This window comes from Vulpes lagopus, chromosome 6 (genome assembly GCF_018345385.1).
Source record: "Vulpes lagopus strain Blue_001 chromosome 6, ASM1834538v1, whole genome shotgun sequence".
NCBI classification, from domain to species: Eukaryota; Metazoa; Chordata; class Mammalia; order Carnivora; family Canidae; genus Vulpes; species Vulpes lagopus.
The window spans coordinates 70,437,824-70,463,791 of NC_054829.1; the positions used below are offsets into that span (position 1 = coordinate 70,437,824).

At 42.9% G+C, this 25,968-nt stretch overlaps 1 protein-coding gene across 6 annotated transcripts in view; it reads left to right on the forward strand.

The window, feature by feature from the left end:
• The window catches only part of ACIN1 (apoptotic chromatin condensation inducer 1), a 35,990-nt gene that overhangs the window by 4,053 nt on the left and 5,969 nt on the right, over positions 1 to 25,968 (forward strand). For 4 of the 6 annotated variants that reach the window (XM_041758156.1, XM_041758159.1, XM_041758158.1 and 1 more), the window contains exons 4-9: positions 104 to 223; positions 10,173 to 10,261; positions 11,942 to 13,192; positions 13,667 to 13,882; positions 14,832 to 14,947; positions 22,377 to 22,518. In XM_041758156.1, coding sequence (XP_041614090.1) covers positions 104 to 223; positions 10,173 to 10,261; positions 11,942 to 13,192; positions 13,667 to 13,882; positions 14,832 to 14,947; positions 22,377 to 22,518 — 1,934 coding nt within the window. Of the gene's footprint in view, positions 1 to 103; positions 224 to 10,172; positions 10,262 to 11,941; positions 13,193 to 13,666; positions 13,883 to 14,831; positions 14,948 to 20,459; positions 20,608 to 22,376; positions 22,519 to 25,968 lie in introns of those variants that run through there. The other 2 variants (XM_041758160.1, XM_041758161.1) reach the window with 2 other exon arrangements.

Sequence of the window (25,968 nt, forward strand, 5' to 3'; positions counted from 1 at the left end):
TCTGTGTCCCATGACTTTGCTTGATTTCCTTCACTCCCCTACATATTCCCACATGATGAGCCCTTCACTCCCTCCCTGCCCCGACCCAATCTGTACTTTGCAGAAGCTTCAGCTGAGTCGGAGGACGAGATGATCCATCCTGAGGGAGTGGCTTCCCTGCTGCCTCCTGACTTTCAGAGCAGCCTGGAGAGACCAGAGCTGGAACTCAGCAGACATTCGCCCAGTACGTATCTCCCTCCCCACTGCGCTGTTTTGTCAATCCTGCGTAGTTGGTGGGGGGAGGTAAGTTACGCCTCTCATGCTAAGCCTCCACTGAAGTCCTAGAGAAATTCTGTGACACTGACACTTCACATCTGTTTGTCATGGGAATTATGTCCTTTTGGAAGTCTGCTTTCACCTCTGTGTCGTGTTAACCTCTCAGAGTGTTTTCTAAGGCAGTATGATGTTTCTTCTCCTCTGTACCTCTTGAACCTCCTGTGCCTCTGGATTGAGCAGCAGTCATAACTCTTCACCAGTTGTACAGATTACTTCTTGCACACTCAGTCATACCACCCAAATGGGTATCTGCTGTAGTTCATTAATTCATTCAGCAAGTTTTTGTTGAGTGCCTGTTGTATGGTAGGCACATGCTAGGCACCAGGAATATGGTAGAGAAAAGACAAGTTCCTGCCTGAATGAAATGTATAGCCTAGGGAGGAGATGGACATTAATCAAATTATTATATAGTTACCATTGAGCTGTGTGCTCTGAGAGGCAGTGCAAAATATCATGTGAGCATATTACAGGGAGTTCTAATGCATTGTGTGGAGTTGTTCAAGCAAAATTAGCTTTTCACATAAAAATTAAGCACCCAGTTTAGTATCTCGAGCAAAAATCTGTAAATGCAGCTTTTATCTTCTAAACTACCTAAGACAGTATACTTTTAGGAGAACATGTATATAAGATGTGAATGGTAGGTAGATATGTTAAATCAATGTGTACAGTAAAAGTATTTTGAATCTCAATGTTAGTGGTCATAAGGTAATCGTATCTAATATTTTTTAGAATGTGTAGAAGTAACTAGCTCTTCTAATTAATATAGAATTTGAACATAGATTTTTAGAAAATACTTAATGGTAGAAGAATAATAAGTTATTTTAGAGATCTCTTTTTTCCTCAAGTACAAAAGTAGCAGAGCCTCATTGATCCATTTTGCTCTTTGCACTCTTTTCCCCAATTGCAAAGCCAAGAGGAAGGGGAAAAACTCTTCTGAATTAGTTTGTTTCTTTTAAAATAGTCAAGAAAATATTTATTAAATTTCTATTATATACATATCTCCATGCTAGAGTATATGGGGAGTTAGCACATTGTAAAATCTTTTTGGGAGAGAGAAGATAATTGCACATAAAGCCAACAACTGAAGGTGATGTGTTTTGTTTTATTTATTTATTTATTTATTTATTTATTTATTTAAGATTTTTAAGATTTATTTGTGAGAGACAGGCAGAGGGAGAAGGAGGCTCCCTATGGGGAGGCTGATGTGGGTGGGACTCAATACCAGGACCCTAGGATCATGACCTGAGCCAAAGGCAGATGCTCAACGACTGGGCCACGCAGGTGCCCCTGAAGATGGTGTGTTTTAAAGCGACATATAAATAGTGCAAACACACAGACCATAAAAATAATAGAATAAGGGGATCCCTGGGTGGCTCAGCAGTTTGGCACCTGCCTTTGGTCCAGGGCGTGGTCCTGGATTCCTGGGATCGAGTCCTGCATCAGGCTTCCGGCATGGAGCCTGCTTCTCCCTCTGCCTGTGTCTCTGCCCCCCCCCCCCATGTCTATCATAAATAAATAAATAAATAAATAAATAAATAAATAAATAAATAAATAAATAAAAATTTTTAAGGGTATATTGGATTAATATTGCAAAGGGTTTTGAATATCAAGAATGAATATGAAATTTTTTATTTTAAGGGGGAAACCACTGAAAATACTTGATAGCATGATTTGATAAGCAACTCTCTTAAATAAGCCTCTCAAAAAAAAAGTTCTCTTTCAGTTCTAAATGTAATTTGAAATGAAAATGAGAAATGGATCCTGAAATAGAAATAAGATTTCAGGGGATCCCTGGGTGGCTCAGCGGTTTCGCACCTGCCTTTGGCCCAGGGCGTGATCCTGGAGTCCAGGATCGAGTCCCGCATCGGGCTCCCGGCATGGAGCCTGTTTCTCCCTCTGCCTGTGTCTCTGCCTCTCTCTCTCTCTCTCTCTCTCTGTGTGTGTCTATCATAAATAAATAAAAGTAAATCTTTAAAAATAAAAAAAATAAAAAAAAATAAGGTTTCAAAAGCAAAGATTTAAAGGATAACCAGTCCTTTCAATGTTTTTTATCATCAACCAGACTCTTTCTATGGTGGTAATTAATGAAGGGGGTGGGGGGGGACAGTAAAAGAGGAGGAAAGAGAGAAGCAAAAAATATAAGAGATGAATGTAGTAAATTGTAGAGTACAGCTAACAGTTGCCACTTCTGTTCTTCTTTGTACTCTCTGCCATAAACTCTCTTACCTCTGATCTTGGCTAGAATGTGAATCTCATAGATGTGGTACAAATTTGGTCAAGGTCCTAAATGGAGTGATGATTGGGAGTTCTAGTGGTGTTTAGTTGGATCAGTTGCAATGCCTGGAGTTTGCCCAGAAAATTAGGTTCTTTTAAGATGTGCAGTGTTAGTTTATTAGTAGGCCAGTAAACTATCGGGATCCCAATTTATTTGGATGTTTTGGGGGTTCTCTCTTTAATAAGATTTTTTTTTTTAAGATTTTATTTATTTATTCATGAGAGACACAGAGAGAGAGAGAGAGAGAGAGAGAGAGAAAGAGAGAGGAAAAGACACAGGCAGAGGGAGAAGCATGCAGGGAGCCCGATGTGGGGACTCGATCCCGGATCTCCAGAATCATGCCCTGGGCTGAAGGCGGCGCTAAACCGCTGAGCCACCGGGGCTGCCCTCTTTAATAAGATTTAATCAAAGATTTAATCAAAATCTATTATTGTTAGTAATAATAGTTTGCTAATCAGTAGTGGCACCCACCTTTTGGGAGGGTATTACTGTTCTTAAGAATATGACTTCCTGGGCCTACCTACCCCAAGAATCTCAGGAAATGTGAGTCCAGGGACTCTGCATTTTTTAAAAGTCCACTAGTAGTTCTGTTAATCAACTCAATTTGTGAATGACTAACTCAAAGAATAGTTTTTCAGTTTTGTAATTAATCAGGATCTTTGGCTTATATTCCAGCAACCTCCTGTTTGTGTGCTGTAGACAAAACCCTAAATAGGGAGAGGAAGAATTTTTTTTTTTTAAAGATTTATTTATTTATGATAGACATAGAGGGAGAGAGAGGCAGAGACACAGGCAGAGGGAGAAGCAGGCTCCACGCACCGGGAGCCCGACGTGGGACTCGATCCCGGGACTCCAGGATCGCGCACTGGGCCAAAGGCAGGTGCTAAACCGCTGAGCCACCCAGGGATCCCCAAGAATTGGTTTTTAACATCCTTCCTGGCTCTTCTTGACTACTCTCTTCACTACTTTCTTTAGAATTTTCTAGGGTTTTGGGAGACAGTATCCACCTTCCATAGTCAGAGTTGTCTGAGTTTGCCTCTAGATCATGATTGGGTGTACTAAAATCCTTATTGCTTAAGTTAATTATTTCAAAAAGAGTCCCAATCTAGGAAAATAGACATTTAAAAATGGATATCAGGGCAGCTCGGGTGGCTCCGTGGTTTAGCTCCGCCTTCAGCCCAGGGCGTGATCTTGGAGACCTGGGATCGAGTCCCACGTCAGGCTCCCTACATGGAGCCTGCTTCTCCCTCTGCCTGTGTCTCTGCCTCTCTCTCTCTCTCATGAATAAATAAATCTTAAAAAAAAAAAAAAATGGATATCAGGATACCGCTTCTTTAACAAAGGTATAGCTCCAGGGAGTCTTAACCAGTCTTTTGCTTATAGGGCATATAGTCCTCATTTATTTTTCTCATATTAAATTTGGAAGCTGAGATTCTAGAGAAATGCTAGTTAAGTTACTCAGCTAACATGAGTCAGATTTAGGTTTGTCGTCATTGCCAGATCTCCATTCTCCTAATTCCTCCTTCTTATTCATACCCAGATACCTAGATTCCCTTTGTCCACAGGCTTTGCTGTTATCTCTAGCTACCTTACTTGGGTCCTGCAAATCCTGCCTAGGATTTTTCATAATGAAGAAACTACTTTGCTATATGGCTCTTATAAACATTCTTCGCTTTATTGTCTAGCGGCCGAAGGCTTCTGATTTTGGAATCTTGGGAATCTACATTTACCCTTGCTTTTTAGCTCCTGAAATACATTTTTTAGTTGCATTGGCTCCACCCTTTGCTAAACATACTCAGTTTCTGCACATATTAACATCTGGCTTAAGATACTTAGGTGACTATGTGCCTGTAATAGATGTCCCCTTTCCCAGAAGCTTGTATGCATCATGTCAGTTCTATACAGGGAGCTAGAAAGTGAGTCCTCGTTCTCTTTTATCTTGTTTTTTCTTCTTTATATTTTGTATTGCTTACTAATTTCCTGTTTTTATGTCTGAGGGTCCCCTCCAGTTGCCATTTTTTTTGCAAAACAGTCATAACCAAAACTTACTGAACAGCCTACATCTCATTGGTGACTTATTACTTAAGTGCTTCCAGAGAAGTAATCATCTAGAATTCTATCACTGCAGTTTTACAGCATCAAAACAACATTATGATCCAATGGAATAGCATTTAGCTTTGAGTAGGTCGAAAAAGAGGCTCTTTGCTTGTACATACCTAATTTTATTTTATTTTTTTATTTTTTTATTTTTAAATTTTTATTTACTTATGATAGTCACAGAGAGAGAGAGAGAGAGAGAGGCAGAGACACAGGCAGAGGGAAAAGCAGGCTCCATGCACCGGGAGCCCGACGTGGGATTCGATCCCGGGTCTCCAGGATCGTGCCCTGGGCCAAAGGCAGGCGCCAAACCGCTGCGCCACCCAGGGATCCCCTAATTTTAAAATCATAACTCTAAAACTTTTTTTTTTTAAGTTCCAGGATTTTTGTTTTTTTTAATTTTTTATTTATTTATGATAGAGAGAGAGAGAGGCAGAGACACAGGCAGAAGGAGAAGCAGGCTCCATGCACCGGGAGCCCGACGTGGGATTCGATCTCGGGTCTCCAGGATCACGCCCTGGGCCAAAGGCAGGCGCTAAACCGCTGCGCCACCCAGGGATCCCGGATTTTTGTTTTTTAAATAGATTTTATTTATTCATGAGAGACGCAGAGAGAGAGAGAGAGGCAGAGACACAGGCAGAGAGAGAAGCAGGCTATCTGAGGGAGCCCGATGTGGGACTTGATCCTGGGGCTCCAGGATCATAGCCTGAGCCAAAGGCAGACCCTCAACCACTGAGCCACCCAGGTGTCCCGTCTAAAACTCTTTGACCTGTTTTAGCATATTTATCTCTGACCAACTTTACAAAACATGTCTTTTTCCCACCCCTTAATTACATTTATTTATTCAGAGCACACAGGTGCTTACTGAAAGCTGTTAATCACCACACAGCATCTTTTTTATTTTTTTAAGATTTTATTTATTTTTATTTATTTTTTTAAGATTCTATCTATTTTTTTAAGATTTTATTTATTCATGAGAGACAGAGACACAGGCAGAGAGAGAAGCAGGTTCCATGCAGGGAGCCTGATGTGGGACTTGACTCTGGGACTCCAGGATCACGCCCTGGGCCGAAGGCAGGCGCAAAACTGCTGAGCCACCCAGGGATCCCCAACAGAGCATCCCCAAAGATGCATATATGCACAGTTATATGTGCATATAACTCCTGTTTTTAGATTAAAAAGAAAACGAAGGGAATGTTTCTTAGAACTTGGATCGATAAAAGCCAGTACCTGAGGTAGCTAGACCTATGAATTTTAGCTCTTCATAGGATTTGAAGAGTATGTTTTTCTTCCAGAGGATGGGATTTTATCCTTTTGAAAATATTTATTTTCTTATTACAAAAAGTAGTAGGTAAAAAAAAAATTTTAAGTAGTATGTGTTTATTAAAGAAAATTTGGAAAAACTAGAAAAAAACTATTTTTTGCATCATCCATAGTCCCACAAACTAAAAAACCTGTATTGATACTTTGCTATATAATTTTCATCGTCTTTTCTTTGTCTACGTAAAGTTTAAAATATCTGCAACATTAAGATCTATATTATTCCTTTGACCTGGTTAACTTTTTTTTTGAGAGTACGCTAGGGGTGTGGAGAGGCAGTAGGAGAGGAAGAAAATCTTTAGCAGGCTCCACACCCAGCATGTAGCCCAAAGAAGGGCTCAGCTCCATCTCACAACCCTGAGGTCAGGGTCTAAGTCAAAATTAAGAATCCAGTGCTTAACCAGCTGAGCCACCTTGGTGCCCCTCTCCTTTTTCTTTTCTAATTCTTAAGCATCTGGATAATTTTAAGACTTATTTTTAAGATTTTATTTTTAAATAATCTCTATACCCAACATGGGGTGTGAACTCACAGCCCTGAGATCAATAGTCACATGTTCTACCAACTAAGGGAGCTAGAGAAAGGTACAGAGATTTTCTGTATGCTTTCTACTCCCACACCTGCATAGCCTCTCCCATTATCAATATCCCCCACTATTGTGATACATTTCTTAAAATTGAAGAGTCTATGTTGACAAGTCATAATCACCCAAGATGTATAGTTTACCTTAGGGTTCACTGTTGAGTTGTACATTTTGTGGGTTTGGATAGTTGTATAATATGTACCCATAATTCCAGTGTCATGTAGGGTATTTTCACTGTTCTAAAAATCCTTGATACTCTGCCTGTTGGCCTGCCCTCTCCCCTACCCCAGCCTATACCTTTTTCTCCTATTTAGTTAAACTACAAAAATAACTTCATTTTATATTCGTATAGGACCTTTATCTAAAATTAATGGAAAACAGTTTTCTTTCAGTTTTACTCATCTTGTAGTTTAACCTATTCCAGTTATTTAATTATGATATTATTATTGATTATTACTATCACCACATTATTTATTAACTTCTTAGATTATCCCTCAGTATTTGTTAGAGAATCTGGACTGCCAGCATATGTCCTAACCATAGATCCTGTACAGACATCCATAATGCAAGTCATTATTCACTAAGATATGAAATGGCATATTTTTAGAGATCCTATTAGTGAAGTGATCATTGAGTAAAGTTTTATAGAATATGTGCAATGTCTTAGTTCATTTTATGTTTTTTTCTTTTAAATTTTTATTTATTTTATTTTTATTTATGATAGTCACAGAGAGAGAGAGAGAGAGAGAGAGGCAGAGACAAGCAGAGGGGGAAGCAGGCTCCATGCACCGGGAGCCCGACGTGGGAATCGATCCCGGGTCTCCAGGATCACGCCCTGGGCCAAAGGCAGGCGCTAAACCGCTGCGCCACCCAGGGATCCCCGTTTTTTTCTTTTACTTACAGAAGCAAAGACAAGTTCATTTTAAATTGCTGGGATATAGAATTAAGACCTTGGGTTAGAGCTCACACGTCTATTTTATTTGCTCTGATTTAGTATAGGACTGGGTTTTGTGGATCATTAAAGCCTTTTGTACTATATTAAAATCGAGCCCAATCTGAGTTAAGTATCTGGAATATAATCATATTTAGGCTGTTTTCTTTTTCTTTTTTTTAAATATATATATTTTTAGATTTTATTTATTTATTGAGACAGACAGAGAGAGAGAGAGAGAGATTGGCAGAGACACAGGCAGAGGGAGAAGCAGGCTCCATGCAGGTAGCCTGACGTGGGACTCGATCCCGGGACTCCAGGATCACACCCCGGGCTGCAGGCAGCGCTAAACCGCTGTGCCATCGGGGCTGCCCTTTAGGCTGTTTTCTAAACTGGTTCTCATCAATATTTGCATTCCTATTCTGTGTAATATTTTAATACTGGTAGGAAACTCAGAAATCTTTCAGTCCATCTCTGCCTTTTCCTTGGTCAAGACATTGAGACCCAAATTTGGTTGTGTCTGTGTGTGTGGGGGGGTTGTTTTAGAGAGAGAGCACACTTGCATGAGAGTGGGGATGGGGAGAGGGAGGAAGAGAGAATCTCAAGCAGGCTCCATATTGAGTGCAGACCCCAGTGCATGGCCCGATCTCACAACCTTGATATCACGACCTGAGCCAAAATCAAGAGTTGGATGCTTAACTGACTGAGCCACCCAAGTGTCCCAAGACCCCAGTTTTTTTTTTTTTTTTTAAGGTTTTATTTATTTATTTATTTTATTTATTTATGATAGTCACAGAGAGAGAGAGAGAGAGAGGCAGAGACACAGGCAGAGGGAGAAGCAGGCTCCATGCACCGGGAGCCTGACGTGGGATTCGATCCCGGGTCTCCAGGATCGCGCCCTGGGCCAAAGGCAGGCGCCAAACCACTGCGCCACCCAGGGATCCCTAAGGTTTTATTTTTATTTGAAAGAGAGCAAGGGCACTCATACATAAGCAGGGGAAAAGCAGAGGGAGCAGTGGGCTCCCCACTAAGCATGGAGCCTGACATGGGGCTCAGTCAATCCCAGGGCCCTGGGATGATGACCTGAGCCCAAGGCAGACACTCAACTGACTGAGCCATCCAGGCGCCTGGGCCCCAATTTTTTTTTTCTTTTTTTATTTATGAGAGACACACAGAGAGGCAGAGACACGACACAGGGAGAAACAGGCTCCATGCAGGGAGCCTGATGTGGGACTCGATTCTGGGTCTCCAGGATCACACCCTGGGCCGAAGGCAGGTGCTCAACCGCAGAGCCATCGGGCGTCCCTGGGCCCAAATTTTTTAAGTGATTTATGCACAATCACCTTTTCTTATGGAATGTGAACAAAATTTTGTTTCTAGTTTTACATGGAGTTATTATTTGAAATGACCTAGATTGGTGGTTTTCAAGCTTTCTTGAACTTATTTTTCCTTTCAAAAAGAATCCCACCTTGAGCACTTTATATAAAAACATAATTAAGGGGTACCTGGGTGGCTCAGTCAGTTAAACATCTGCCTTCAGCTTACGTCATGATCCCGGGGCCCTGAGATCAAGCCCCACATCGGGCTCCCTGCTTTGCGGGAGCCTGTTTCTCTGCTTATGTTGTACTCTCTCCCTGCTTGTACTCTCTCATTCTCTCTGTCAATTAAGTAAATAAAAGTCTTTAAAACAAAACTAAATAAATAAAACAGTAATTGAAAGGGCCCATTTCTGAAGCCCTGTCCAGTGGCTTGAAGTAATTTCTAGGAATATTAGGGCCCAAAAACAATTCATGTAAGTACTTACTTCATGAGATTATTTTACAAACTGGTCTGTTAATCATTATATTTTGTTCAAAACTAGTGGTAGCGGGCAGCCCTGGTGGCGCAGCAGTTTAGCACCTCCTGCATCCCAGGGCGTGATCCTGGAGACCCTGGATCTTGTCCTGCGTCGGGCTCTCTGCATGGAGCCTGCTTCTCCCTCTGCCTGGGTCTCTGCCTCTCTCTCTCTGTGTCTCTATGAATAAATAAATAAATAAATAAATAAATCTTAAAAAAAAAAAAAAAAAAAAAACTAGTGGTAGCAATAGGCAATCCAGAAAAATAGTGATAAAACACTTTATAGAAATAAGCATGTTTTGTATTTGTACATTCCTGCTAAACAGTTTGAAGCCCCTAGTAGTTATTTTACAGTTATTTGAGTTATGTCTAATATGTGAATTGTCTTTGGGATATTGAAAATACTCCAGACATGCACAGTAGGAATAATCAATAAGACCCTTAGAACTTTTTTTTTTTTAAGATTTATTTTTTTTTTTGGAAAACAAGTGCATGTGAACAGGGAGAGGGGCAGAAGGAGAGGGAGAGAGAGAACATCCTCAAGCCAACTCCCCACTGACTGCAGAGTCCAACTCAGGGCTCAGTTCCAGAACCCTGAGATCATGACCTGAGCCAAAGCCAAGAGTTGGCTGCTTAACCAACTGAACCACCCAGGCACACACCCCTCTTAGAACTTTATATAGTATTCTCCGTAGAATTTAAAGAAATGAATATAGATACGTATTGACCAACTCATATGCTATAATTGAATTTTAGAAAGCGTCTTCAAATGAATGTTTACACCATGAATCTGACTTGATTTTCTTTCATTTGATAGGAAAAAGCTCCTCTATTTCTGAAGAGAAAGGTGAATCTGATGATGATAAACCAAGGAAAGGAGAAAGACGATCATCCAGGGTCAGACAGGTAACTCAGATACCTGTTAAAGCTTCTGTCACCTCTCTGGGTACTGCTTTGTATATCTCCTTCCATCACTTTTTCAGAGTTGGTGTCTCTTTAGATTTCTATACTTCTCTCTCATTCTCTCTCTCTCTCTCTCTCTTTTTTTTTTTTTTTTTTAAGATTATTTATTAGGGAGTGCATAAGCAGAAGGAGGAGCAGAGAGGGAGAAGCAGGCTCCCCATTGAGCAGGGAGCCCAGTTGGGGGCTTGATCCTAGGACCCTGGATCATGACCTGAGCCAAAGGCAGACGCTTAACAGACTGATCGACCTAGGTTCCCCTGTAATTTTCTTCTTTCTCCTCTTTATCTCACTTTTTTGTGTGTTATTGGGAGGAGCGGTGATTTTATTTTTGTTTGTGTTTTTTTGAAAAGCACTTGTTAGCATTTAATGAACCTCCCTCTACTTGGCTTCAAGCTAGTAGGATGCAAGCCTCCCCCCACCCTTCATCTTCTCAGCTTTTCTACTGAACAATGACCTCATGACAGGCTGTTTGGGGAGCTTTCCCTTCTTCAAAACTTTGTCATAGCCTGACTACACCATGTCAGTGATAGGAGCAGCTCCAGTCTTGTTTTTGGCAGTATTTACCCTTGTCTGCTCACTAACTAAAGTCCACAGTGTGTTGGGGTTGACAGATGGGCAGAAGCTCTGACTTCTCTTAAGTGGTAATGCCTCATTACCAAGGTGACCTAGGTAATATTTGTCAGAGTTGATCCCATGTTGATGCATGCCACCAGCATTACCTTGGCTTCCTGGGTGTTTCCAAGGACTTGCCAATGTGGCCGTGGCTCAGGTGGCCGAGGTCTTCCTCAGTTTAGATGGCATATGGGCAGCCCAGACAAAAGAGTTGTTTTTTTGTTTTCTAATTAGGTCTGTTCAGGTTTTTAAGCAAATATATGAAAACTAAAACTTAATTATGAAAGTTAACAGGCTGGTCTGTATTTCTAAAGTACATTATTAGAAAAGATAAAATTACTCAATTAGAACTTTAAAGCCAGGGACACCTGGGTGGCTCAGCAGTTGCGCATCTGCCTTTGGTTCAGGTCATGATCCGGGAGTCCCGGAATCAAGTCCCACCCATATCAGGCTCCCTGCATGGAACCTACTTCTCCCTCTGCCTATGTCTCTGCGTATGTCTCTGCCTGTCTCTCTCTCTCTTTCTCTCTCAAATAAATAAATAAATAAATAAATAAATAAAAACAAAAAACTTTAAAGCCATATGATACAGTGTTAAGTGAACAGAACACAAAAGTGTATCTGTGGTGTGGTTATGACTATGAAAAGAAATGAATAGGGAAAAAAGTCAATATACCCAAATGATAAAAGATAATTATATTAAGTGATGATAGATCAGTTCCCCCACCCCCTTCCCTTACTACTTTCTAGATGTTCAGTGTGTATTTATTTTTAAAGTTTGAAACTAGAAAATGAACTAGTAGCAGTTTCATAAATTGTATTCCTTTTGTACTCTATATTGATTCCCATAACAGCTTGACAAGTCATGCTTGTTTACTGCCACACTTGTTTGTATGGATGCAAGCCTGTATCATTGAGTTTCTCCTTTCTGTGTGTATCTTCTGAGATACTTTTTTTCCTGTGTTGATAGAGGCAAATATACTTGGAACCATTGTATATCTTTTCTTTCAGGCAAGAGCAGCTAAACTCTCTGAGTGTAGCCAGGTGACCGAGGAGGAAGAGGATCAAGAAACACCTTCCAGAAATCTGAGGGTCAGAGCAGATCGAAATTTGAAAACAGAGGAGGAAGAAGAGGAGGAGGAGGAAGAGGAAGAAGAGGAAGAGGAGGGACAAAAATCTAGGGATGCACCACCTGTCCTGAAACAGTTTAAGGAAGCAGAAGAGGGGGAAGAGATGCCCAGAGTAAAACCAGAGGAGGTGATAGATGAGAGACACCAAAGCATAAGATCCCCGGAACAGGAGGAGCTAGAGAGAGGAGGAAGAGTTACAAGGTCCCAGGAAGAAGCGAGAAGAAGTCATGTGGCCAGATATCAGCAGGAAAAAGAGATGAAAACAGTTTCTTCCCTTGAAGAAGAAAAACAAACAAAAATTTCAAAAGGCTTGGAGGAAAAATCAAAGTCCCCTTCCCCTCCTCGACTGACTGAAGATCTGGAGAAGGCTCCTCTTGTGCTACAACCAGAGCAAAATGTTGGTGAAGAGGAAACTCCTCCGCCTTTACTTATCAAGGAAGCATCTTCACCACCACCTAATACACAACTCCAGAGTGAAGAAGAAATAGAGCCCATGGAAGGCCCAGCTCCCCCTGTCCTCACTCAGCTATCTCCTCCTAATACAGATGGTGAGGCCAGGGAGCTATTAATATCTCCACATACTGTTCAGTTGGTGGGACGCCTGTCTCCTTTGTCAAGTCCTGCAGACACCAAAGCAGAATCTCTAGCAGAGAAAGTGCCAGAGGAGAGTGTCCTGCCTCTAGTTCAGAAAAGCACACTAGCTGAATGCTCAACCCAGAAGGGTCTTGAAACTGAGTCCGAAAAATATGTTCAGCCATTCCCTTTTAAAATTGAGGAATTAGCACCAGCCAAAGGGATCACCGAGGAATCTCTGAAACAGCTGTCTTTGGAACAGAAGGAAGGTAGAAGGGCTTCTCATACTCTTCTTCCAAGCCACAGATTGAAACAGTCAGCTGACTCATCCTCAAGCCGATCCTCCTCTTCATCCTCCAGTTCTAGATCAAGATCTCGCTCTCCGGACAGCTCAGGCTCTCAGTCTCACTCATCTCTAAGATCCAAGCAGAGAGATGTATCTCGGGCACGTACTCATACCAACCCTCGTGGTAGATCTGAGATGGGCTCCCGATCAACATCAGAGTCTAGGTCACGTTCCCGTTCCCGTTCTCGTTCAGCTTCAAGCAACAGCAGAAAAGTAAGTGTGGGAGAATCCTGGGTGCATTGATGTTTTGTCTGTATTCCAGTGTTTTTCAACCCTAGGAGAACCTATTATAATTTCTGGCAGGAATGGGAAAAGCTTCCTTTATTCCCCAGGTCAGTGATTATGTTCCCATTATTTCTGAGTCTAATTTTTAATTCCTTGATCCCTACATAGAGTCCTTTTTCATTTTTTTGAGTCTCTTTGATTCTAAAGTTGAATCATTTACCTATCTCCCTCAGTAGACTGTAAACTTGAGGATATGGACATTCCTTTTTATGTGTGTATCCTAGTAACCCAGCATCTAGCTGAGACTTAATAATTTGCCAATAATCTAGGAAGTCAAGGAGGTCACGGACTCAAACAGGAATAAACATAGGGACAGAAGGGTCCAGCGGAATTGGGAAACTCAGTGACATATTGAATATATACCATATAAAATAATTTGCCTTATGTGCTTCATTTCTTTAGTCTCTGAGCCCTGGAATCTCCAGGGACAGCAGCACCAGCTACACTGAAACCAAAGATCCCTCTTCTGGGCAGGAGGTTGCAACTCCACCTGTGCCACAACTGCAGGTCCTTGAGCCAAAGGAGAGGACTTCCACCTCATCCTCTATCCAAGTGAGGCGTTTGAGCCAACCTGAGCCAGCTGAAAAGCATGTGACCCAGAGGTTACAACCTGAGCGGGTAGGCTATTATGTCCCCTCCATAGGAGGAGATGGAGGATTAGGCATGATTTTCCTTTTTGTCTTAGTTATAAAACTGAAAGGTCAGTGTAGATAATGTTCATTGGAAAGGTAGATGGTTGGGGATACCTGTAAGGTTCCACTGAACTCAGTTCCAACTTTCTGGTTGATGAAAGCTCTGTATGAGGCTAGGCAGCAGGGTTCTTATCTCCAGGGCTCCCAGGGTCACTTCCACAGAATGTCTCTTTTTTTTCTGCCCCAAAGGAAGCCTTTTCTCAGTTTTCTCAAGAAAAGAATTCTAATAAAATAATTGCTGGCATAGAAATTCTTTAAGCAATGCTGAATTAAATTCAGTTTTTGAATTTGTTATTCCTAAGTAAAAGTACTTCTATAAGTTTCTTATATTTCTTATCTTCAGGTAGGTCCTTAGAATTTCATCTTACTTTTCTGTGCTTTGTTGTAATTTAGGAAGTAGAGTGTTAGGATGATGAAAACTCTGGAAATCCTAGCCTGGTTAGTGTTCATAGGAGAAGAGATTCAAGTATCTGAAGGAGGGCCAGTCATACTAGGCCCCATCACTTCCAAGGCCTGTTCAGCCTAAGGATTCTAGTCTTTCAAAAAATTGTAAACATATTTAATTTTTCTGAGTATGTGTTAAAGGGGAGTTAAAATACTTTTAAGTATTTAGTTATATGTTCTTAATTTAAGGACAAAGTGGTTTTTAGTGTCATTGGCCTAATAAAGTTATATAAACCTTAAAAAAAAAAAAGAAATTCTTTAAGCATCATTCTATTCCACTTTCTAAACTAAAATAACAAAGATATATAGGGCTAAGTGTGGAACTACTACTGTGTAAGTTCTAATCTGCCTTACCAGCTCCAGGTTAAAGAAAAGAACCAAGCAGATTTAAGTATGTTGCTATGGGCATTTTGCTATGTTTGTCCTGACAGGGGAGCCCAAAGAAGTGTGAAGCTGAAGAGGCAGAGCCACCAGCTGCCACACAGCCCCAAACCTCAGAGACCCAGACTGCTCACCTACCTGAATCAGAAAGGATTCATCACACTGTGTAAGTAATCTCTCTCAACTAGGGTATAACAAGGAACTGGGAATATGGAATAAATAGTTCTTTGCTCCCTGGGCTTCTTTGACTAAGTAGTCCTCGTTTCCTTCTAAAACATAAAGGCAGAGCTTTATCTGGACAGAGGCTAGGCTTCAGTGGTTCTGTTGAGAGGTGCCACCAGAATTTTTAAGGTAGTCTGAAAAGTGGTGGTTAGAGCATATGGAAACCCAATTGGTCATCTGACCAAAATAGTTCCTTTAAGGAGCAGGTAGCGGAGGCTTTGTTTTCCAAACTCAAGACAGTGTAAGGGAGTTGACTCGGGGCATCTTAACTTATAACTCACATTTACTAGCTATATCTGAGTCTGGGAACAGTTTAATAAAGCATACCAGGAATCTACCAAGAAAGACACAGGAGAGTGTTGTGTTTGATTTCTGTTTTCCCTAGTTGTTAGCTGTTTTTTTTATTAAGCACAGTCTATCTTAGTTCTTATTAGATATACAGCAAAATATGAAGCGTGTATCAATCAAGTCAGAAGTTTGTTTTTGGACCCCTAAGGCCCTTGGTTTGATTTTTACCATTTTCATAATTAATGTGAGCTTTTTGTTCCTTACATTTAATTCTAGAAAAATACAGGTAAGAACACAGGTATATCATTCATGCATTATTCTGAGCTAGGTACTGAGCTAGGTACTATTGCGTTAAAAAGCCATTGAACCCAAGTTCCTGGCTTCAGAGTGCTATGGGAAATGAAAAGCAAAACATTGCAGAAATACAATTGCTTACTTTAGTCATCAAGAATCCTGTACTGCTTTAATGAACATCCAGTGTAGACAGTTGACCGAAAGTTGTTCTGTGTTGGTTTTATGTCATTTTAACACTAATCCTGCCAGTATGATTTTCCCCTTTATGTAAAAGTCTAATAATTTACACTCTTCTGAGAGCTTCAGACTATCTTTCCTCTGATTTTCGAGGGTGGTGGGCAGGTGACATTTATTATCTCATTTCTTTTTGACTTTAATACTAGTTTTATTCTTCTTACTATCTATGTAGCTTTCGCCTTGGGACATACCCTTGCCTTGTCTATTCTAATGGTCTTGCCTCTGCTGCCATCTTGTGGCTGTTATTTTTTTGGTTTGAAAGTCAAAAGTTCACTATACTTCCTTTGAAAAGTTTTTGTTATTTCCCCTTTGGGATGGGTACATTATCCTTTGGAAGGGGGTTTTTCTTCTAGGACCATAAAGTGAAAACCCAGCGGATTCTGGAAAGTGTTCAGGATTCCCCAACTACACCATCGATGAGGAAATGGGGTGACACCTTGCCTTCCATATCCAGCAACCAGAGATAATACCTGCCTTCTCCTAACCCATCCCAAGGGGGTACATATCCTTTGTATAAAGGCAGTTTTGAAGTAGGTGTTGACAACCTACTACTAATTGGGCCTGAGGAGCTGCCTCTTATACACTTTAAGAAGCAAGTAATTTTCTAAAAAGGTTTTTCTTACCCTAAAATTCACTTGGTCTATGAGATCCTGGCAGCAAAACAGCACTTGATGCTATTTTGAAACATCTTTATTTCTGGACTTTTTAGCATGCAAGTCCAGGACAAATGAAGCCTGGAGTCATGTACAGAGTTTTTCTCCCCACATAAACGTGCCTTTGATCTTCCATTTTATGACCGAGGTAATCTAGTCATATTTATTCCAACAAGATGATAGGCAAGTGACACCTTGGGCTAATACTGAGACTGTCCATTGTTGCCTAGGCAAGCTTCAGTGGAGCAACGTATAGATGAGAAATGCAATCTGAGCTCAGGAGTAGCTCACACACATCGCCTTTACCTACTTTCCCTCTGCCTGGCTTCCAGATGGCCTGTTCAGCAGCCTAATAAAAAGACATGCCCCAAAGCCTAAACTCATAGGCTATTATGACACTGGATCTGGTAAATGAATCTTTGAGAACATCGCCTACATTTCTCAAGGCCCTGCTGCATCTGATTCACAACACTCCTAGTCTTTCACCCCTCTAGAGTCCTAGTTTTCAGCCTGGTGACCTCTGGAGCCCCTGGCCAATTAAGTGGAAATGACTGTTTGTAGCTTAACCTTGGTTTTCCTGTCTGTCTCAACAAGACATAGAGCTAGGCCCTGTTGATTCAGTAAAGTGTTTAAAAAAAAAAAAAAAAAAAAAAGATTTCAAAGACCTGTCAGCACCTGGAAGAGATTGCTTAACTTTTTCTGTGCTTTGTTAAATCCTTTCTGATTCTGATTGTGCCCTGAGGAATTCTAAATTTATGAGGTAAGGTATCTCGTCATTGGTTGGAGAAGGAATTTGTGAGCCCTCAGTCTTGTTTCAGTTGAGCATGTTCTAAAACCCAGTCTTCTGTCCACTGTGGATATAACAAAAGTGTCCTCATACAGCAGAAAATAATGCTACTCTGTTTTTATGTTTAAAAAAAAAAATAGAGGGGGGAAGAAAAGAACTTTTATGTGAGCAACTGTATCATCCAGCAGTAGTTAATTCAAACCTGAGTTTTTCTAAATACAACCTTCCTGAGTATCCAACTCTCGCAGGCAATAGTAACTTTGGGCTTTTGGCTTATGCTTATTGTCCTTTTGCCTGAGTACAAATAAGGAAATAGTCCTTTAAGCCAGTGTGACAATGTAATGGTTACTCTCTAGAGGACTTAACAGTGCCAATATGCCAAATGATGCATCATTTTTAAAAGCAGAATTTATTATCATCAATAGCGTTTGTTTACTGAGAAATTGGAATTTAAGGTCATACTCCCCAAATCATATTGTCCTTGGTCATCTTAGAACTAGTATACCCCTGCAAATATTCTATATTTAAGTCTCACTGCTTGAGAGTTGTCATATCTCACTATTCCATATCAGATCCTCAGCTCATCCTCATGAATTTTCTACAATAACTAAAGTTCAAACATAAAACATACATGCCTGTAGAAATTTGCTTTTCTATTAGTTTCTCTGATTCTTATTTAGATATGAACTATAATGTGATGTTATTAGTCTCCAAGTAGTTTTGTCCTTTTCTCCTGAGCTACAAATGTTTTGTGTGCTGTTCAGTTATGGATAGATATCTCCCACCCTCAAGTCCCCATGCAATTTCACAGTTTTTTCAAAGATACAGAAATATTTGTGCAAGAACTTAAGTGTGGGAAGGGAGATGCCAGGATGGATGCCTTTTGTTTTAAAAGGGCTGCAAAGAAAAGCTTCATGGGGCTCTGACAAGTAGCTAACAAGGCTTTGGGACTGGTCCTGCAAATAGATTGAGTCCCTTTCCAGGGCAATTTTAAGGATTCCTCTTTTTCTTATGAAAATAAAGTCTTAGGAATCCTGGATTCCACAGAATTGTTCGTAGGGAAATAGATGGCACAAACTCAGTGTGTCCTAAAGCCAAGGATAATGTGGTAAAATTCCTATTCTTGAAAAAGAATTTCCAGTGAAAGAGAAATTGTTCCTCTAAGGAAGCTACTTCTGGAGAGGCATATTTGGCAGCTGAAACTATTTTAGGACAATTGATGGGCGGGGAACATTTATTTGAGGATGTTAAAAGGTAATATCCTCTGTAGGGATTCCATCTAAAAAGAATTTTAAGAAAACTTTGGGGGAAAAAAAAGAAAAAACTTTGGGGCTCCTTTCTGGCTTAGTTGGTAGAGCATGCAACTCTTGATCTTGGGGTCATGAGTTCAAACCCCACATCAGGTATAGAGCTTACTTTTAAAAAGAAGAAAACTTTTAGTTCAGCAAGCGATTATTACAGTGTCCACTTGGTACACACAATGATGGCCTAATTGAGAAATATTTACTGAGCATTTCTTTGTGTTAGGCTGTGGGCCAGGGACTAGGTAGGGTACGTAGTCCCTGACCTTGAGGAATCCTGCAAGGTGGAGGTGAGAGGCAAGTTATCCAGCGGTTATTATACAAAGTGAAAGGCCCTTGCTGAAAACCTGTCAGACCAACTACTGAATGCCTTCACATCAGAGAAAGCTCAGTCTACTCTTTAAGAAACCTCCCTAAGTGGTATCAATGAGATAATGGTCTATTAAATGTACATGTGTTTATGAATATCCTTATCCTGACTTGGAGTGTTGTCCAAGCCAAACTCTTAAAGGCAAAGCCTTATCACATTGTTCCATGAGATCAGTATTGTTTTGATTCCCACTTTACAGATAAAGTAATAGATATACAGAGAAGACCAGAGAGACTTGCCCAGTATCATAGAATTTATATGGGAGCACGGTTGGGCTATGATTGGGCCATAGCCAGTTTGACTGCAGAGCTCTGTCTTATTAGCAGATGGACCACAAGTGAAAGGGAGCTTTTAGAGTAATGTGTAAACATGACCACTTTAACATGTAATTGGCATGTACAAGATTTCAGTGGGGAGGCAATTTTATTCCTGGCTGAAAGCTCTGGTATTACAAATAGGATAATACCAAGCTTTTGATTAAAGACCCAGGAGCTTGTCTTAGCTTTAGACCTCTGCTGCCACTGGGGTGTAAAAGGAGCACCTTTGCAGTCAACAAAGGAGTCTTTGAGCATCTGCTGAGGGCTTTTTTTTTTAATGGTTAGAGTCAGCTTCGTATTTCACATTTAGTCTGGTGAAAATGCCCATGATTAATAATTTCCGTTTAGTTCCCAAACACTTTGGGCCCAGCAGACCTCCCCCAACCCCCAGCCATGTGTAACAGCTCTCACTTCAGCTGCTTGTCTGCTTTGGAGCCCCCACCTTGGAGCCCTTGCTCCAAGAAGTGGCCTTCATGCTTCAGCTACCAAGGTCCCCTTGCTCTGTTTATCCTTTTCCTTTCTGGCTCCAGTGGACCCTGGAGCAGGGTGACCTTATTAAAGACTCTGTGAAACAAAGTTGTCTGTCATCTCTTCAGAGACACCTCTCCCCCTCTCTGCTGGTAATTCAAAAAAGGAACTCTGCTCTGCTCTCCCGCCATCCCTGGAGAAAGGACAGGTTGGAGTAATAACACGTGGTCATTGCTTGGGGGTGAGCAGCCAGCTAGCTGCTGTAGCGATTGGATAGTGCCAGTTCTCATCCCACCTCCCTGCATGAGCAGCTGACTGGCTTCTAGGATAGAGGGAGGTGGGCACATAAAAAATTGCTCATGGCCGTCCATTCTGTGTCTCTTTCAACTTTGGCTTTGTTGTCTTCCTTCTTTAATCATTTTTCACTCCCAGCTCTGCTGTTTCCCTTCTTTCTATTCTCCGGACTCTTCCAAGCAAGCAGCTGTAACTTTGTATGTCCTCTCCACCCAGCCCCCTCCCCCGCCCCTGGGATAAGGAGAGCGCACCCTCTCCCTGCGGGCTTAGGCCTCAGTGGCTGTTGTAACCTGAGAAAAGAAGGAAAAAGGCCAGGCCTATTGAGCCAGCAGTGAGCTCCCTGTGGCCTGCCGGAGGATAAGAACCTTGCTCACTCAGCGCCCTCCCTCTTCTCTTTTCCCCTCCCCTGCTGCAGCAGGGCCCTCCCCCATCCGCACACACGGGCTGCTGGGTAAGTGGCAAGATGGCTCCCCTGCATGTCTCCGGCTGATCGCTGCCGCTCCGCCAATACAATAGAGCCAGCCACTACCAGCAGCCTGGCCCTCTTCCTCCTCCTTCTCCAGAGAGACCAATCCAGCCGAACTCGGGGTTTGCCGTGAGGACTTAACGCTTATCTCTTAAAAGCCAGATCTATTTTAGCCTCCCCTCACCACCACCACCTCCCCTTCCATTTACCATTTTTTGGATCCCCAGTTGCTGCATCTCGATTTTCTCTCTCTGGATCGGGTGGCTGGGGAGGAGGTGGTGGGCTATTGGGACAAGGAAGGTGTTGTGGGTTCTTTTTTTTTCTTTTCTTTTTTTTTTTTAGGATTTTTTTGTTTGGTTTTTATTATTTCTTCCATTCCAGAAAGGGATAAACAGCACTTCCAGGGGGAGAAAAAAAATCATGTTATCAGAAAGCAAAGAAGGGTGAGAGCTTCACATTTCCATGTATCCCTCTTCCCCACCACTCTACCTACCTCATCTTCCTTCTCTTCCCCATGGCTTTCATTCCGTCTTTCGTTTTGGTTTGTTTTCAGTCATTCTGCTTTCCCCTTTGTCCTTCCTGCCTGATTTCTAATTGGCCCAACTTGCCCTCTCCGTGTGGGAAATAGGTATTTTTTAGATAAGTCTTTTCTTTCCATTTAGGCAGTTGAATCGCGTGTTTCTGTGGGGGCCGATTAGCTGGGGGCACAGTTCCGATTTTCCCCTCCCCCTTCCCGTGCATCCCTCCCTGCCTCGGGGAGGCTGTTCTGACCTCTGAGTGTCAGTCAGCCTGTTGGGAATGCTGAATTTTCTAGTGGTGGTTATCAACGTGTGGAGGCTTGGTTTCCCCTCCCCTGGGTCTTAGGCCCCTGATTATCTTAATTTGATTTTTTTTTCCCTCCCACTGTTTGGGTGGTAGTGGGAGTGAGAGTAGAGATAGAAGTTAGGGATGAAGACAGAAAAAGGAGATGAATAGTTTATCTCAAGTGAATCTCAGGGATTCGTTGCCTGAAATGGAAGCTAACTTGTGTGATTCAGAGTGGGGGTGGGAGGATTCAGTATTTGTAGTTGGTGGAGGGGATGTAAGGTGGGCTGGAGGGTGTGTCCTGACTGGGAGGCCTGCTCTCTTTATCTCTTGGAAGTTGGAATGAGGGAATGGGAGAAACTGGGTGAAAGCCGAATGTAAGAACAATTCCTACACCTCTGAGCAGGTAAAAGTGGCCTGATTCTTCTCTGAGCTTTCAAACTCCAGCAGTTGTAGTTTTTTCTTTTGGTTGAGAGGGTCCTCATTGAATTTTGAACCTTCACCAGCCCTACTGTCCCTGCAATCTCCCTGCCCCTCCTCGCCCCACAATTTCTCCATTCCTGTTGTTTCCAGATCCTGTAGGTCAGTAGGCCTTATTAAGCAGTTGATTATAAACACAAGGTTGGGATCACTTGCCACGGCCATTCTTCCTCGTCTTAAGCAATCAGGCTTCCCGTAATTTCTCATGCAATTTTGTTAAAGATGCCTGTGGCCAGGGGATAGGGAGGCTACAGGGTTGTGAGCAAATCACAGTCACTTTTGAGGGACTGTGTTTAGAGTGGTATGTTTTTCCTTTCCATGTAAGAGTACTCTGGTGAATTACCTAAAAACAGTTGGGAGTCCTGACCCCACATGTCACAGCTTTATCCCATCTGGGCAGTGGATGGATGCGGTTGCTAAGATCTGTGCTATTTTCCCAAGGAAAACTGTTTTCCTACTTTTCCTGTGGGGGCCAGGTCTCTAGTCTCCTCTGAAAAGAAGCCCACCCAAGTGATGAGGCATGGGGGTTTCCTGACCCAAAACCTAATGTCTTGCTCTCTCTTCCCCTTGGTTCTTTCCTGCCCTTTCCTCTCTACCTCTCCCCATACTATCAGTGAGGAGAAGGAGGAAGTGACCATGGACACAAGTGAAAACAGACCTGAAAATGAGGTTCCAGAACCCCCCGTGCCTATTGCAGACCAAGTCAGCAATGATGACCGCCCAGAGGGCAGTGCTGAAGATGAGGAGAAGAAAGAGGTAAATTTCCAAGCCACCTGTTGGAGTGGGTGGGCAGGAGTGGACCTAGGGGAGAGAGTAGACACCACTTTGGTGATCCCTCTTACACCGTGGGATAGCTTAAAGAAGGGACTAGGCTGACTTGGATCAGGATAGGGCCAAGGGAGAATTCGCTGGTTTAGCAAGGGAGACCCCCTTGTGATGGGGACAGGGCTCATTTGTTCCCCTTTCTTTGTTGGGGAAGTAGTGCAGTCCAGACTCTGGGAAGTTTGTAACTAAAGGAAAAGTCCGTTAATGGCCCTTTATCCAAGACCCAGGCCCAGCTTTCCCCTCTCAAGCTGCTTCTCCCTGTGTGGTAACTGTTGAAGCTTTCCCTCCTTTTTAAAAGCCTGTGGGAGCTCAGCGCCACCTAGTGGGCTTTGGTGGTTCTGAGCTGACCAGCCGCGCTGAGGAATTTTTGTTCCTCCTCTGCCCTCTAGTGGTCATATTGCAGAGCTATAGCTACTTAAACCAGCGCTTGGGGTGATGATCCCAAAGGCCCCTTCTCCATATCTCGGGCCCCTCTTATGTCCTTTTTTTTGGCATATATATTATCTTGTATCCTGCACCCAATTCAGGGGGCTCCCCCCATCGGAGCCAGCGAAGTCTTCTTGGCTCTTAAAGTAATAGAGAAAGAATTAGCTGGGTTTGGGAGTGGGGTAACAGGATGGGAGGGACTGTCGTGTGTGTAGCCTTTCTTTGGTGTGTGTTGCGGGGGTGGGGGCCGGTGAAAGTGATTTGATGTGCAGAATATTATTTATTACAAGGTCCTTCTTCCCCGTAAAACTTTGTCCAAGTACCTCATGTACGGTAATCCGCCCGTAAAATATAACCCTGCCCAACTGGCCAATCGCTGATGCCGCCTCTTCCTCTGGACCCACCCGCTGCTACTGAGCTGCCCAATCAGAGCCGAGTCTGCTATCCCGGTGTCTTGGCCAGAGGGGGGCATGTATATGGGATCCTGTGATGGGCCCCCTTTTGCCTCCCTGCCTTGCTTACGTCAGGGGGCCAAGAAGAGCACTGTTCTGGAGAGACTTGTATTGAGAAAGCAAAAAGCATTTGGAAAGGGGTGGACTTGCATCATCTCCCTATTTGGGACACCCCAAGAAGAGCTTGTGTCAGTGCTGGGGCGCCTGCCCACATGCCCTTACCCTTTTGAGGACTGTGGGTTGCCTTGTTTGCTACAGACTGTTGGGATCCCCATCTAGGGCACCAAGACCTCCTAAAGAGTCAATGCTTGTGATCACAGTGCCATGCTGTAAAATACCAAGTGGAGGCTCTCGGCTTAATCTGTGACGACTAGGAACCCTGCAGAGAAGTCTAGGGTTTGAGCCCAGGGATTTAATGCTGATGGCAGCCCAGCCATGTTTCACCACTTGCTCATCAGATGGACTTTCCTTTGGTCCCTGTTGTCCATGGTGAAGGGCAGCATGTTGGTTGCTCCAACTTCTCCTCCATCCCTGGAGGCAGGGGTCATCCATCCACCTGACTGGAACCACTGTCTCAGCTGGAGTCCCTGAGGAGATGCCACACACAACTCTCAGAAGAAAAGTATTCTGACCTTGCTGCTGAATGTGTGCCAGGTCCTGGGGCTCTCCACCTACTACCCCCAGGCTGCCTTCATCAGAGGCTCCATGATCCCACTCGGTGAGAGGAGCCCCTCCCCATTTACAGGCAGAGGAGAAAGGGACTCTGGAGTCATCACCTGGATTCCAAGTATTGGGTGGTGGTATTGCTGGATCTTACCACTGGTGGACATAGGGTCCTGCCTGCCTCTCACAATAAAAGGCCAGGACCATTCCTGCTACTCACAGGCCATCTCATCAGGGACTGCAAGATGATGCCCCTACAGGGCTGGGACTGATGTCTCTGCCCCTTTTCCCCCCGTACCCCTCGCTGAGCCTGGCCACCGCCAGTGAACTGTCTTGACATCATGGAAACTGGGCAGCGTCCCCCCACACGTTTTCCTCCCGCCCCCCCTGCGCCCCTGGGAGGACTCTGGCAGTGCCGTGCTGACCACCACGCCGTGCGCCCACCTTTTTTGCCAACCCAACCCCCCACCAATTGCACAGCGCCTAGCAGGGAGGGCTCATTCTGATTGGACCGGCGGTTGACTAGATACAGTACACAGTGAGGTGCGATTGGCTGAACTGAAGATCCCAGGTGTGAGATGGTACCTGGAACATTTGTCATATTCCTAGTTATTTTCTTCTTTATTTTCTTCTTCCTTTTATTTAGTCTTTATTTTGATTATTTTCTCTTTATTTTTCTGATTTCTTTATTGGATTTATTTATTTATTTATTTGGTTCATGTTTTTCCTGTTTTAATTAAGACCTTTTTCCTTTTTTTTTTCTTTTTCTTTCTTTTTCTTTTTTTTTTTTTTTTTTTTTTCTTTTTTTTTTTTTTTCCTTTTTCCCTCACTAACTTACCCATCGAGAGTGGTCCGGCTAAGGGTCAGGCTGGCCCTTAACGGAGACCAAGGAGACTTGGTTAGATGACACAAACGGGGCTGGGGGCTGGATGGGGAAAGGGAATTCCATCTAGAGGGTCCTGCCCTACCCTTTAGAAGGGTGGTAGGTCTTAGTTTTTCCAGAAATAAGCATTGAAATCTAAAAATGCACTAATCCCCTTTTTCTATCTCTTCCTCTTTTTGCTCTGTCCATAGTCTTTCTCCCACTGAGTGGGGCAGAAACTTGCTCAAAGGCAGGTTTGGGAGTTTCTGGTCCTTGGCAGAGCCCCTAAGGCTTAAGCCCTGGTCAGAGAGGAAACAGTAAGGCTCTTTGCTAGAGCTTGTACAGTGGTTGGAAAGTCGGAGGCTCCCCAGGGGGCAGTCTGCCCCCTCAAAAAAGACCTTCCTTTATCAAAGGCACTTTTAAATTCTTTTCTGCTGGCAGTTGGCTTAGGAGCCTCATCTCCGCTGGATCTAATGCTGCCATGTAGGAGTGTGGACAGTCCTAACTTTCTGCTGTCCAAGTGACTCAAAGCCACTGTCAGTGGATGTCAGGCTGGACATTGAGAAAAGGAGGAGGCTTACTTTGTTGCAGTGATCATCCCAAAGTTGGTTTTCCTTGTTTCCTCGTGTTTTCTGAGAGTTCTCAAGGAGACCTAGAAGGGCTAGATGACCCAGTTCTGGGCATATCTTGTTGGCTTGGCATCCTCTTGGCCCATAGACAGTGGAAGAGGGCATGACCAATGCCTTTAAAGGGCTGGGAGGCTCCTGAATTCCCCTTCCAGCTTATTTCTGGTTAAGCTAATACACAGGTGTGGTATGGACTAGATGACTTTTCCCTGCTGTGATGTTTGATTTTATTTTTTTCTCTAACTTGCATTGATTCTGCTTCGTTTTTGCCGTTTGCCGCTTCTGTTTTGGTCTCTGTCTCTGTGTCTCTCTCTCTCTCTTTCTCTCTCTCTCTCTCTCTGTCTTTGGAGCC